Source organism: Schistocerca americana, chromosome 10 (assembly GCF_021461395.2).
Source record: "Schistocerca americana isolate TAMUIC-IGC-003095 chromosome 10, iqSchAmer2.1, whole genome shotgun sequence".
NCBI classification, from domain to species: Eukaryota; Metazoa; Arthropoda; class Insecta; order Orthoptera; family Acrididae; genus Schistocerca; species Schistocerca americana.
The window spans coordinates 48,874,611-48,889,131 of NC_060128.1; the positions used below are offsets into that span (position 1 = coordinate 48,874,611).

Consider the following 14,521-nt stretch of genomic DNA (forward strand, 5'->3'; position numbering starts at 1 on the left):
GAAGTGTCCGATTCCAGATGATATTGTGTTTAGTGGTATTTGGGGAGTTTTGTGATGTCGGTTTTTTTCATCGTTTTGTGTGGTTTTGTATGAGGGTGGGTGTCTAAATTTGTTTATATTTAATTTGCCACCATCCAAAAGCACCTCATTTCACGCGCTTGTCCCGTTAGTGTCATTAGGCTTTTTGTGGAAAGTGTGTGTGTTTGTTTTTCGATGTATTTTCGTCCTCATAATTTGTACGTAACAACTTTATATGCGCCATATTGGAATCATGGTTTATGGTCGTTTCCGCCATATTTGTGACGTCATGGGTCAAAGCAGACGGGTGGGATAGGACACTTCCGTATTTCCGCGAAGAATTGTCGAGGCCGGAGGAATTGACGTAAATTGAGGCCAGGTGGGTCGGAGAACCGAAGATGTGCTGTAATGCCAGCTCCCACCTGTGGGGTTCAGAGAAACTGGTGTGCGGGATAAAAATCCGTATGGCACGTGCAGCGTTATTGGCTGGCTACATCACATCTCCTAGTGTTATGAATATCTCTGTCATCGGCCGGCGACATAATGTGGCGTGAGCTACGATTGGCAATCTCAATTTCAGTGCTGTATTTGGTGGAATTCATGTTTATACTTTGTAATACGAAATGTGCAGTGTAAATGTTGCCACCAGTCAAAGATATTTCATTGTTTTTTGCTGGGTTTTGTTTCCTAAAGTGCTGAGAAGTTCTATGCCAGTGTATAAATCCACCACCATTTGAGAGATCGACAAGTTTTGCAACTCCGAGGGAGTCACTTAATATGGATACAGTGTCATTGCACCAGGAATATAGTGTACTTTCATCTGGGAAAAAGAATATTTTCACTTGAGTAAAAGCGTGATTTAACCGGGAAATCCGGGAATTTTTGTTCGCGACCACGTATAGACAATGCAACGGCACCATTAGTGAAAGATCGTATAGTGCTACTGATCCTGTATGACAAATGGTCTGTGCATATTAGGAACATTAGAGGCCTACTACACATGCATGAGAAACAGCTGATGCTGCTACTTTCTTTTCTGTGGAAGAATTGCCATCCACTATAACGTGCTGAGTTCTGTCTGTTAAATATTCATTGAGCCGATCAGATACCTTTGTACATCGGGAGTACTGAATTTACATTTACTATTTCGAGTACAAATAAAGCGAGCTTTGTTTCGTATGAGTGGTTTTTTCACTAATCAGTAACAGTCGTATGAGAGAAACTTGTTTTTCACCAGCAATGTCACAGTATCCTGCAACAGGTAGGCATTGCTGATTCTGTGCATCTGTTCTTTTACCCTTTATGTGAAGAGCAATAATCTGTGCCTTTTTCCAGTCGCGCAGGACATTCGCTGCCCATGTATCGTAACTTATTGTGTAATAGTATTATAAGAAGAAAAGTTGCTACAAGTCACATGGCGGATATGCTGAGTCACTGATAGGCATAACAAAAAGACTCTCACAATTAAAGCTTTCAGCCACGGGCCTTCATCAACAAAACACACACACACACACACACACACACACACACACACACACGGCTGCAGTCTCAGGCAACTGAAACCACACTGTTGTTACCTGAGACTGCAGTTGTGTGTGGTGTGTGAGTTGCTTTTGTTTGATTTGTAACTTATTGTGTATAATCCTGGCTGGAAAACTTTGTAGTGGTTAATAAAAAAGAAAAAGAAAAAGAGAAGAAAATAAAAGAAAAGGTTGAAAATGGTGGGAAGGAATGGTGAATAAAAGGGTGTTTTAAAATCGTAAATGACCGTGAAACAAGGAAGGAATGAAATGCAAATATGACTTCGTATTACAGAAAAGTTATCGGACTTCGTGATTCGGAAAGCCTATTGCTGGGGTGGTCCTTGTGGCGTTTCTGAGCGAAAGTCAAACCAATTTCCACTACAAAAATTATTTGAAAAAAGACAGAGAATAACAAATGTAACTAAGAGGGGGAAATGGTGTAGATAAGAGTTCATCCTTTACCAGGTTAACATGTCTTCTTTCTTGCGGCGTCCAGGTCTTCAAAAATCTCCTACTTCATTTCTGCGTGAAAAGTCTGCTCCGAAATCTTGCAATAAGTTTCATTGTCCAGGAATTTCTAATGTATACAAAACCGTCTAGTTATTAAATGCAATTTATTTTAGTTGCTTCTCTCCATCCTCCGAATTTCATAACAACTTCCACAATGTCTACACATTAATAAGTTCTTTCATCTTAATCAGATCACGTCTGCATTAAGCGTCCACTCTCAAGAGACAAAAGAAACGAATAGAAAAAAAAGAGTTACAATTTTAGTATTTTCTCTGCCGTCGAGCGCTCATACCGCTGCGACGGTATAATTTATGTCTGAGGAAACGAGTGTAGCGCGGCGAAATTCAAAGTCCCGCTACAACTTGTATGTTCACTTGTCAAAATTTTGTTAAAAGATAACCCTGTTCTTTGTACACTGTTCCATGGCTGTCCTGTCAGAGTGGCATCTCTGTGAAAGCGGGTTGCCGTAACTTTCGCCTGCACACCCAGGTGACGATCAAGCCGCTGGATCCCCAGCTGTACGAGGCGGCCGAGGTGGCGGCGGCAGACGGGGAGGGGGCAGACGGCGGCAGCACCGCGGTGCCGACGGGACGGACGGGGAAGAAACGCCGCCGCGAGAAGCACCACCGCTACTCGCCCGACGGGGAGCCGCGCGAGCACAAGCGGAAACGCAAGCGCAAGAGCTTCGAGATGGACAACCCGGACCAGCCGTCGCCGCCGCTCGCCCAGGGGGAGGCGCCCCGCATCAAAATAAAGGTGTGTTTTGTCCCCACTCTTCATGTGAAATACTGACTGTCCCTTTCTTCATCTATCGTGTATTGGTTGTAGCTTACTTATTTCTGCAGTTTTCGTCTTCCACCTCGAGCAACTCTCACCTGTGAACACGCTTTTGCTCCAGTCTTTCCTCGTGCCCTGCAACAGTACCTGTCGTACTTTTCTTTCATGCTACGTGAGTCCCTAAGTCTGTAAAATACAGGGAGAGAAAGGCTATTTACAATTTGTACAGAAACCAGATAGCAGTTATAAGAGTCGAGGGACATGAAAGGGAAGCAGTGGTTTGGAAGGGAGTGAGACAGGGTTGTAGCCTCTCCCCTATGTCATTCAATCTTTATGTTGAGCAAGCAGTGAAGGAAACAAAAGAAAAATTCGGAGTAGGTATTAAAATCCACGGAGAAGAAATAAAAACTTTGAGGTTCGCCGATGACATTGTAATTCTGTCAGAGACAGCAAAGGATTTGGAAGAGCAGTTGAAAGGAGGATATAAGATGAACATCAACAAAAGCAAAATGATGATAATGGAGTGTAGTCAAATTAAGTTGGGTGATGCAGAGGGAATTAGATTAGGAAATGAGACACTTAAAGTAGTAAAGGAGTTTTGCTATTTGGTGAGCAAAAAAACTGATGATTGTCGAAGTAGAGAGGATATAAAATGTAGTGTGGCAATGGCAAGGAAAGTGTTTCTGAAGAAGAGAAATTTGTTAACATGGAGTATAGATTTAAGCGTCAGGAAGTCGTTTCTGAAAGCATTTGTATGGAGTGTAGCCATGTATGGAAGTGAAACGTGGACGATAAATAGTTTGGACAAGAAGAGAAAGAAGCTTTCGAAATGTGGTGCTTCAGAAGAATGCTGAACTAATGAGGAGGTATTGAATAGAATTGGGGAGAAGAGGCATTTGTGGCACAACTTGACTAGAAGAAGGGATCGGTTGGTAGGACATGTTCTGAGGCATCAAGGGATCACCAATTTAGTATTGGAGGGCAGCGTGGAGGGTAAAAATCGTAGAGGGAGACCAAGAGATGAATACACTAAGCAGATTCAGAAGGATGTAGGTTGCAGTAGGTACTGGGAGATGAAGAAGCTTGCACAGGATAGAGTAGCATGGAGAGCTGCATCAAACCAGTCTCAGGACTGAGGACCACAACAACAACAATCGATATTACTTCCTTAGGTGTACCTGCGTTTCTTTCAAGAAGTTGCTTCTCCTGTCTCTGGTTAAATTCAATAAATAGTTGATTAACGTGAGTATTCAGAGAACTAGTGAGTTCACTCTTTAAATCTAACTTCAGATTTTCTGTCTTATTATTAAGAGAGTCAAATTCAGTCTTTAACAAAACTATATTTGCTGCTTGACTGTTCAAGGTTTCTCTCTGGGCATTTAAACTACAATGTACTAAACCTATTACTTTTCTTAGAGCTTCATTCTGAGCATTTGAATCTGTTCTTTGATCATCTGATTTAGCACCTTGGTCATCTAATCTAGCATTTAGTTCTTGTCTTAAAGTGGTTGAAATTGCAATCTGTGCATCTAATTTTTCACTCAAAGTCGCAATTTGTACATTTGCAGCTGCTCTTTGTGTTTCTAATTTTTCACTTAAAGTGGCACTTATTAACTTTACTAACTCCGTCCAGTCTGGCACTCCCCTCTCGACATCCCCAGCCGTGGCTGGCTCTGAAGTTGTTCCACGTTGTTGTTCCTGATCCATAGTTTTATTGATCTTAGACCTAGTAATCATTTAAAGCAAATTCACCACAGAGTGCAATACCTATAATAACAGTTTATCGTGCAATCGTCCCCTCAACTTTACCAAAAAATTATTGTTTTACGCTCACCCGGCGTAGAGTTCTAGCTGTATCGGTGAGCAGATTTGTAATCGGTGTCGGTGGTCAGCGCCGGTGCCGGTGGCGTCAAACGTCGGTTTCAGCGTTGTCGACGGCGAGCAGACGCGGAGTTAGCACCGGTGAGCAGCAGCTGGTGCAGTCGGTGTCGGTGGCTGGTTAATGTGTCGGCATTGGCGCGATGTACGTGTGTGGAGACTGCTTACTCTCCGCACTCGATCTTCTTATTTGAAATGTTGAGGTCTTCTGTCCAGTTTTCTCCGCTATTGCTTTCTCACATCTTTTACAGCGTTGCTTACAGAACTTTCTTCCATTTGTTCATTGGACTCGGTACGATTTCTGGAAGCAGTTCTCGTATCTTGTTAGGCCTGGTTGCTATGGCAATGCCTAATATCTTCTTTCCTTTTCAGTTTTCAAATCCCCATTTTCTTCGTGTCCTGTCACTTAGGTCACCACGTTCTAACAGTTTTGAGGCAACAGGAGACAGCGTGGTACCGGGGTGCGAGACAGTTGGCTCACGTATTGTGTGCAGCCGATCTTCTTCTCGGGTCAGACGGCTGCGTCAGTGTTCACAAATTCTTCTTCTCCGAAGACTGTAGCTGGTTAAATGAATTTCAAAATAGACTCTTCTACTCTTGAAATGAGTCTGTCCTCTCAGGATACTTTTGTTCAACTCTGTTGTATTTTCATCTCCTCAGTAAAACAACTTCACAAGAGGGTCCAACTCTCACGAGTCAGCCCTGTCTTGGACCGTTAGATACTAACAGATACAATTACAATATGTGTGGTTTAATAACCACTATAAAACCAGTTCCTGCTTCTCATAAGTCCAGCACCAGAAAATCCAATTTAAATGTCTTTAGTCAATACGTAATTCATTTGTTCACAACAATACAGTTGTTACACCATCAAAGAATAGAGCGTCCTTGCTCCTCGTACTGGACATACAGCTTCTATGGCGCGTGCTGCAAACACTTGTCTGCGTCGATTGACCGTGACTATTGCACTTTTTTCCCGATACACATCCGTCCCGCACACACAAAAACTGGCAGCGCGGTAGACAATCTCCACTCTCTCACCCTATTACTTAAAATATCGGGTGTTTGAGGTGGTGGAAAGTTGAGTGTCTCTAGAACTTACACTGAAATTCTGAAGGCACTACACTATTAACGGCTGTCAGTCTCGACACTAATATTTTCGTAATTGTCATCTTCAGCGGGAACGAAATACTGTAACCTCGGGATTTGTGCTGCACGTAACCTGTGGAGTACCTTAAAAATCTTTAAAGTGTACGGGAAGATTTACTCTTGCCGAATTCTGTACCCTCTCACTCGAAGTAGAATTCTGCTGCCGACTCGGCCTACACGTTACTCTCGCTCGTCCTCGCTACTTTCCTGCTCCTCGCCCCCTGCTCCCTGCTCCCTGGGTCGTGTTCCCGTGAAAAAAAGACACGGGTACGAGGCCTGTAGCACAAATCTGTCTGCTTCTCGTATTCTGGCCGTGCCAGTGACGTTTCTTACTCCTTCACTGGTGGAGCCACTTGTGAAAGCAGCTGCAATGTACACTAACCTTGCCGGGACTGCCACACAGCTTCCCACTCGAGTGACTGCCTAACTTCAGGCTGTGGCCAGGAGGAGGCCGGATCACATGGAGACAGAGCACACCTCTCGATATAAGGTGGTCGACTGTGTGACCCTCCTCATCCAGATTCTCGCCCTGTGCCCGAATGCGAACTTATTTGAATTGTACCAATGGTAACTGATCCCTACAGTCTCTGCTGTCCCTCTCCTTCTCCCATTCCTGCCTGCCTCTTACCCCACGCCACCTACTCATTCCATCTGTTATTTTCTCTTTCCATCTCCTCTCTCTCAGTAGTTGCCTTCCGTACCCCTGTCCCTTATTCTCAGTCATCACTGTCACCCCTGTACTGTCTTTTCTTCTTTCCGTCCTCTCCCCCACCCCTCGCCGCTGCAAAAAATCGTAAGTAAATTCCCCATGCATACCACAGCCTATTCACAAGTTTTCCGGGTTGGTACTACCATTGATAAAGCGAGCTATTGGTCCCAAACTGTTGTTTGGGTCAGTTCACAAGTAATCTCAATAGTAGGATATAGCTAACTTCCAGTAGCATTATTGCACCGTATTTGTCTGTACCCCTTTATGAGGAGGAAGCTAATGTCAGAGAAGTGAGCTCAAGATATGTACTAAAATTTGAATGAGGATAAGAAGTGGTGTAGCTGTGACATATCGGATTCCTATCCGTGTCAGCTCACATCGGGGATCTCCACTGGGGACCTACGTCTTCGATCTCGTTACAAGCGTCCTGTCGGAAGGATTCGGGATCGGACATCTCGCTGCGTGCGGTAGCGGACAAAATTGTTTTGTGTAGCACTGGCAGATTGGTGCGGAGTGCAAACTGGAAGACTGGAGGGGAGCACTGGCAGGACAGAGGCCTTGATCAGAAGGAGAAAAAAGAGGAAACGAGGAAAGTGACATGGGCACTATGGACGGGCAGAGCCTAAAGGGGGTAGACCGCTTCAAACATGTTGGATCAACTGTGGCAAGTAATGGAAATCTGGATTCTGAGCTAGATCACAGAGTGCTAGGGAGGTGGAGGAATTGGTAAAGGAAGTCTGGAATCGTCTGTGACAAAAATAAGAATGTCAGAGTCAAGGGAAGGCATATAAGGCCAGCATTATTGCATGTAGGAAACACGCAGGCAACAACCAAAAGGTGGATGTACTCGAGATGAAGATGTTGAGATGGATGTGTGGAGTCTCGATTCCAAATGAGGAAATCTGCGGAACTCTAAAAGTGTCCGAGAAAATGCAGGAGATAAGACTCCAACGGTCCAGACGTATCCCGAGAGGAGATCGTATTTTTGTCCTGAGGAGAATGACGGAGATGGCTGTGGAAGGCTCCGGGCAAACAGGAACACTCGAAAAGAGAACGGCGAGCTGCATTTGAGAGGATCGGAGGGAAAAGAACTGACGGATGACACGTGGGACTGAGAAGATTGGGAGAAAGTTACCAGAAGTGTCCACTTTGTGTTAAGTGTGAATAGATGCAGAAGAAGAAAAAAGTTATTTGTATCTCTGTTGTGAAGGATTTTTTCTCCCCGCCACCTTACCAGCTCTTTATTTCACTGTTCTGGTTTGCTACTTTTACGTCTGCTTGTGGCTTGCACCACCCCTTCTCAGGTCTTCCTCCTAGCACTGTTGTCACGAGTCCAGTTAAAGTGCAAGTGGCGCACATCTCGCTAGCACTCTGCCAATATTCTACTGTTTCTCTCTGCAATTATGTCCGAGCTTCCTTTTTCTTCCCACGTATACAGTTCTGCCGAACTCTATTTGAGTTTTCTGAAATAATTTTTCCTCCTCATTTTATAAATTTGAACAGCTCGGCGACACTGTAAACTCGTTTCTGCTCTCGTCGTGTCTAAAGTTATGCTCTGAGCACACTACCGCTTCGGAGCACTCGATCCACAGTTCCCGTTCTGTCCTGTCCCCGCTGTTCTGACCGCCACTTCCTGCTTATTCCGCTCTTCTCACTAATCCAGACAGCTCTTCACGCACTCTCAACCACCAACTCTAGCATCTTGGACCTGAATGCCCCCCCCCCCCCCTCCCCCTCCTCCTACTGACAAAGGCTGTGGCCGAGAGCTACATGCTTTTAATTGTCCCTGTCTGCAACCTGAAGTGTCTTCTTTATGGTAAGTAGCAATCTATCTTTTGGTACATTGTTGATATCTCTACCTGGAGTTGCTCAATTATTTGAAACCGAAACATTCAAAATGTGTGGAAATTAAAATACAAAATAACAATAAACTTACGGCAAAAGTAGACATGATCAAATACCTAGGACTAAATGTAGAAAAGAACTTAAGCTTCCTATTATCAAACAAATTAAGCAGAATACTAGCAAATTCTACTGACTTAAGTCAACAAAATTGTGCGTGCCAATCGAAGACTGATTGTCCGAGAGATTGCAGAAGAATGTAATATTTCAGTAGGATCTTGTCATGAAATGCTGACACAGCATCCTAAAACGCATCATGTTGCCGCCAAGTTCGTCCCACGGCTCGTGAGTCAGTATCAGAAAAACCTGTATCTCGTAATCTGCAAAGAGCTTTTGGATTGTGCAAATGAGAAAGAAATGCTCCTGAGGGGAATTGTAACTGGTGATGAGATGTGGGTCTACGGTTATGATGACGATGATGAGGCCAAAGTTCAATCTTCCCAACGGGTCGAGAAAGATTCTCCGAGACCAAAAAAGCTTGTCAGCTCAGATCAAATGTCTGAGCTGTGCTAATCACTTTTTTTGACTTTGAAGCATTAGTTGACTACAAATTCGTGCCACAGGGACAAACTGTTAATCAGTGCTACAATCAGGATGTGTTGTGACATCTGTGAGATAATGTGGCGAGACAGTTTATAGGTCGTGCATCACAATAATGCATCCACATATTTATCCCCATTGGTGCATGACTGTTGCACAAAAAACAAAATCGATGTGCTGTCTCCTCCTCCAGACTTGACCCCTGCAGACTTTTTTTAATTCCAAAGTTGTAAACTCCATCGAAAGGACAAAGATTTGCAACAATAGACAAAATAACAGAACATTCGCAGACGGAGAACGTGCGCAACAAGTAAAAAATTTTGTGGACAGATTTCCAGAATTCTCTGAACAGACCTCGTGTAACATGAGAAATAAAAATAATGTTATGTAACCTAAGCACCAGTTGAAATTACATACACGGACTCCACAGTTTATGGGGATGACAATATATGACAAGTTAATGGGCAAAACATATTTAATACCAAGCTAGAGATTGTAGAAACTAGACTACAGCAGATTCTGTGCGAGAAGTGCTGCTATTCAGTAGAAGAATTCGTAAAATAGGACAAGAAGTAATTAAATGTTAGATTTTTTTAATTGTATGTATTTATAACAAAATTTTATTATTGTTATTGTGCTATTTGTTAATGTCAGCTGTTCTACGGTTTATGGTGAAATTTTACCACAATTTTGACCTGTCTCCTGTACCTGAATGAAATGATTTAGATTATGTATGTTATGAAACTAATAAACCACAGGTCACCTTCCTTTTAAAATGCCACCAGCCTGTCTCTCTCAGTTCAGAGAAAGGGACCGTTAGTGCTGAAACGACAATTTTACTATGACACGCATTTATCGGCTACAAAAATTGGTAAATACATGTCTGGAATTATGTACTTAATTTAATAGTGCTCCCCATGAACCATGAACCATGGACCTTGCCGTCGGTGGGGAGGCTTGCGTGCCTCAACGATACAGATAGCCGTACCGTAGGTACAACCACAACGGAGGGATATTGAGAGGCCAGACAAAGGTGTGGTTCCTGAAGAGGGCCAGCAGCCTTTTCAGTAGTTGCTGGGGCAACAGTCTGGATGATTGACTGACCTGGCCTTGTAACACTAACCAAAACGGCCTTGCTGTGCTGGTACTGCGAACGGCTGAAAGCAAGGGGAAACTACAGCCATAATTTTTCCAGAGGGCATTCAGCTTTACTGTATCATTATTCTGTCAGAGACAGCGAAGGACTTGCAAGAGCAGTTGAACGGAATGGACAGTGTCTTGAAAGGAGGATATAAGATGAACATCAACAAAAGCAAAACGAGGATAATGGAATGTAGTCGAATTAACTCAGGTGATGCTGAGGGAATAAGATTAGGAAATGAGACACTTAAAGTAGTAAAGGAGTTTTGCTATTTGGGGAGCAAAATAGCTGATGATGGTCGAAGTAGAGAGGATATAAAATGTAGACTGGCAATGGCAAAGGAAAGCGTTTCTAAAGAAGAGAAATTTGTTAACATCGAGTATAGATTTAAGTGTCAGGAAGTCGTTTCTGAAAGTATTTGTATGGAGTGTAGCCATGTATGGAAGTGAAACATGGATGATAAATAGTTTAGACAAGAAGAGAATAGAAGCTTTCGAAATGTGGTGCTACAGAAGAATGCTGAAGATTAGATGGGTAGATCACATAAGTACTGAGGAGGTATTGAATAGAATTGGGGAGAAGAGGGGTTTGTGGTACAACTTGACAAGAAGAAGGAATCGGTTGGTAGGACATGTTCTGAGACATCGAGGAATCACCAATTTAGTATTGGAGGGCAGCGTGGAGGGTAAAAATCATAGAGGGAGACCAAGAGATGAAGGATGTAGGCTGCAGTAGGTACTGGGGGATGAAGAAGCTTGCACAGGATAGAGTAGCATGGTGAGCTGCATCAGACCAGTCTCAGGACTGAAGACAACAACACAACAATTTAATAGTTTCCTCAATAGAGTTTTTCAGTGTATTTCAGTTTCACAGTGAAGTGTTATAACATCCTTACGGCGTGTCGGCAGATCAAACCGATTCCGCTGCCGCCGGGAGAGGTGGCCTCTCCGACGGGTGCACAGCAGATGTTCGTGGCGACGTCGAGCACGGAGACGTTCGCAGTGACGTCCCCCCCGCAGCCGACTGTCGCCGCCATCGTGGCTCACCAGCAGGCCGAGGTGCAGCGGCGCTCCAGCGGGGCGAGCAGCGTCACCGGCGGCGGCGGGGCCGGCCCCGGCTCTGCGAACAGGAGGGGCCGCGGCGACGCCGACGTCATGACGCGCTGTGACGTGTGCGGCGGGCCGGGCAGCAACCAGAACCTCGTCAGGTGAGGCGTGCGGCCCAGTAGACGTAGTGGTCGCTCAGAGATACAACATTTGTCCTCCAGTTACTTTTTCTTGAGCAGAGGTAGTAGTCGAGTGCGAAATTTTCGGCTGCTGTTCATCACAGTTACTTTTTCGACATTACGGTCATTGTTGAGTATGAGATTTCGTGCCTACAGGTGTGTCATAAAATTTAAAAATCTTCAAGTGTGTGTAAAGTTCAAGCACTGAAATCCACTATCATTTCGTCACAATATTCCACAAGACAGTATACTGTTGAAACTTCCTGGCAGATAGAAACTGTGTGCCAGACCGAGACTCGAACTCGGGACCTTTGCCTTTCGCGGGCAAGTGCTCTACCGACTGAGCTGCCCAAGCACAACTCACTGCCAAGAAGTTTCATATCAGCGCACACTCCGCTGCAGAGTGAAAATCTCATTCTGGAAACATCCCCCAGGCTGTGGCTAAGCCATGTCTCCGCAATATCCTTTCAGGAGTGCTAGTTCTGCAAGGTTCACAGGAGAGCTTCGGCGAAGTTTGGAAGGTAGGAGACAAGGTACTTGGAGAAGTAAAGCTGTGAGGACGGGGCGTGAGTCGTGCTTGGGTAGCTCAGTTGGTAGAGCACTTCCCCGCGGAAGGCAAAGGTCCTGAGTTCAAGTCTCGGTCCGGCGCACAGTTTTAATTTGCCAGGAAGTTCCATATCAGCCCACACTCTGCTGCAGAGTGAAAATCTCATTCGGGCAGTATACTGTTGTGTACACATTTGTATCAAAACATTGGCTAATAATATTGAGTCAAGCACATAAAAATACATACAAAAAGTTTACCTGTGTGTTGTAGTATTGAAAAACATTCTGGCTTATGAATACACTACTTTTAAACATTTGGTAAAAGTTTCATAGTTGGCTCTGCATTTTTCGTAGCTGGTGTAAAATATATGCGTGTAATGCACGTCAAAATACTCCCCGCAGTCTTGCCCGTTGTCTTGCTTTTATTTTCTTAATTTACCTTGCGTTCTACTTTTTATGCTGATACATATAAATATGGTGGCGATGTAAACATTAGGTAACACTGCAGATTACAGTCTTGTACCACAACCAAAATTTCGCAAGAAGGAGGGGTTCTAATATCGTGTGCTAGCTGAACACATCAGTGCTGCTGCCAGCTAAAAAATTGTTAATTTTTGTGGTAGCAAATTAGGTTCTCAGTTCATTTCTTCAACATAGGTAACTTATACATCCATAGTGTGAGACACAGGGTTCCACAAGTTTCGTAGAATGGAGTGCAAATGTCGATAAACAGATGGCATGTGGCGTTCATTGTTACAGTGCTTAAATGCTAGTTTTAGTTCCTACTTGTGTCTCTTGAGAACAGTTTATATTCGATGAGATGGCACAAAGTTCATAGAAAGAAGTAAAGACTGTTGCCAACAGATGGCGGACGCTCTTGAATGTTACCTGCAGTAACCATAATTTTCAGGACACACAATATCTACATCTACATAGACAATCTGCAAGCCACCGTATGGTGCGTGACAGAGGGTACCCTTATCACTACTAGTCAGTTTCTTCCTTGTTCCACTGGCAAATAGAGCAAGGAAAAAAAAGACGACGGTATATATGCCTCCATTTGAACCCTAAATTCTCATATCTTATCTTTGTGGTTCTTCTGCAAAATGTGTGTTAGTGGAAGTCAGCTTCAGATGCCGGTTCTCTAACTTTTCTTGAAAAGAACGTCGCCTTCTCTCCAGGGATTCCCATTTGAGTTCATAAAGCATCTCTGTAACACTGATGTGTTGCTCTAACCCACTGGTAACAAACCTAGCAGCTCACCTCTGAATTGCTCCGATGCCTTCCTTCAATCTGACCTGGTAAGGATCCCAAACACTCGAGCAGTACTCAAGAATAGGTCACACCAGCATCCTATATACGGTCTCCTTTAAAGATGAACCACTCTTTCCTAAAATTCTCCAAATAAACTGAAGCTGAGCATTCGTCTTCCCTACCACAGTGCTTACATGTTCGCTCCATCTCATGTAGCTTTGCAATGTTACACCCATATATTTAAATGACTTGGCTGTGTCAAGCAGGACACCAGTAATACTGTATCCGAACTTTACAGGTTTGATCTTCCTACTCATCCGCATTACCTTACACTTTTTGACATTTAGAGCGAGCTGCCATTCGTCACACAGAATGGAAATTTTACCTTAAGTCATCTTGCATCTCCCTACAATCACTCAACTTCGACACCTTACCGTGCACCGAGACATCATCAGCAAACAACCACAGATTGCTGCCCACCCTGTCCGCCAAATCATTTATGTATATAAGGAACGACAGTGGTCGTATCACACTTCCCTGGGGCGATCCTAACGATATATCGATATCCTTGTCTCTGATGATCACTCACCGTTGAGGACAACATACCAGATTCTATTATTTAAGAGCTCTTCGTGCCACTCACTTATCTGTGAACTTAGTTCGTGTGCTCTTACCTTCTTCAACAGCCTTCAGTGGAGCTCCGTGTCAAGTGCTTTCCGCAAGTCCAGAAATACGGAATCTGCCTGTTGCCCTTCATCTACGTCTACATCTACATCTACATCCATACTCCGCGAGCCACCTGACGGTGTGTGGCAGAGGGTACCTTGAGTACCTCTATCGGTTCTCCCTTCTATTCCAGTCTCGTATTGTTCGTGGAAAGAAGGGTTGTCGGTATGCCTCTGTGTGGCCTCTAATCTCTCTGATTTTATCCTCACGGTCTCTTTGCGTGATATACGTAGGAGGGAGCAATATACTGCTTAACTCTTCGGTGAAGATATGTTCTCGAAACTTCAACAAAAGCCCGTACCAAGCTACGGAGCGTCTCTCCTGCAGAGTTTATCTATCATCTCTGTAACGCTTTCGCGATTACTAAATGATCCTGTAACGAAGCACGCTGCTCTCCGTTGGATCTTCTCTATATCTTCTATCAACCCTATCTGGTACGGATCCCACACTGCTGAGTAGTATTCAAGCAGTGGGCGAACAAGCGTACTGTAACCTACTTCCTTTGTTTTCAGATTGCATTTCCTTAGGATTCTTCCAATGAATCTCAGTCTGGCATCTGCTTTACCGACGATCAACTTTATATGATCATTCCATTTTAAATCACTCCTAATGTGTACTCCCAG

The 14,521-nt window shown here is 44.0% G+C and overlaps 1 protein-coding gene across 2 annotated transcripts in view; it reads left to right on the forward strand.

The window, feature by feature from the left end:
• Positions 1–14,521, forward strand: part of LOC124552239 (PHD finger protein 14) — a 183,044-nt gene that overhangs the window by 130,022 nt on the left and 38,501 nt on the right. For both annotated transcript variants that reach the window (XM_047126521.1, XM_047126522.1), the window contains exons 14-15: positions 2,541–2,807; positions 11,056–11,354. In XM_047126521.1, the coding sequence (XP_046982477.1) occupies positions 2,541–2,807; positions 11,056–11,354 (566 nt within the window). The remainder of the gene's footprint in view (positions 1–2,540; positions 2,808–11,055; positions 11,355–14,521) is intronic.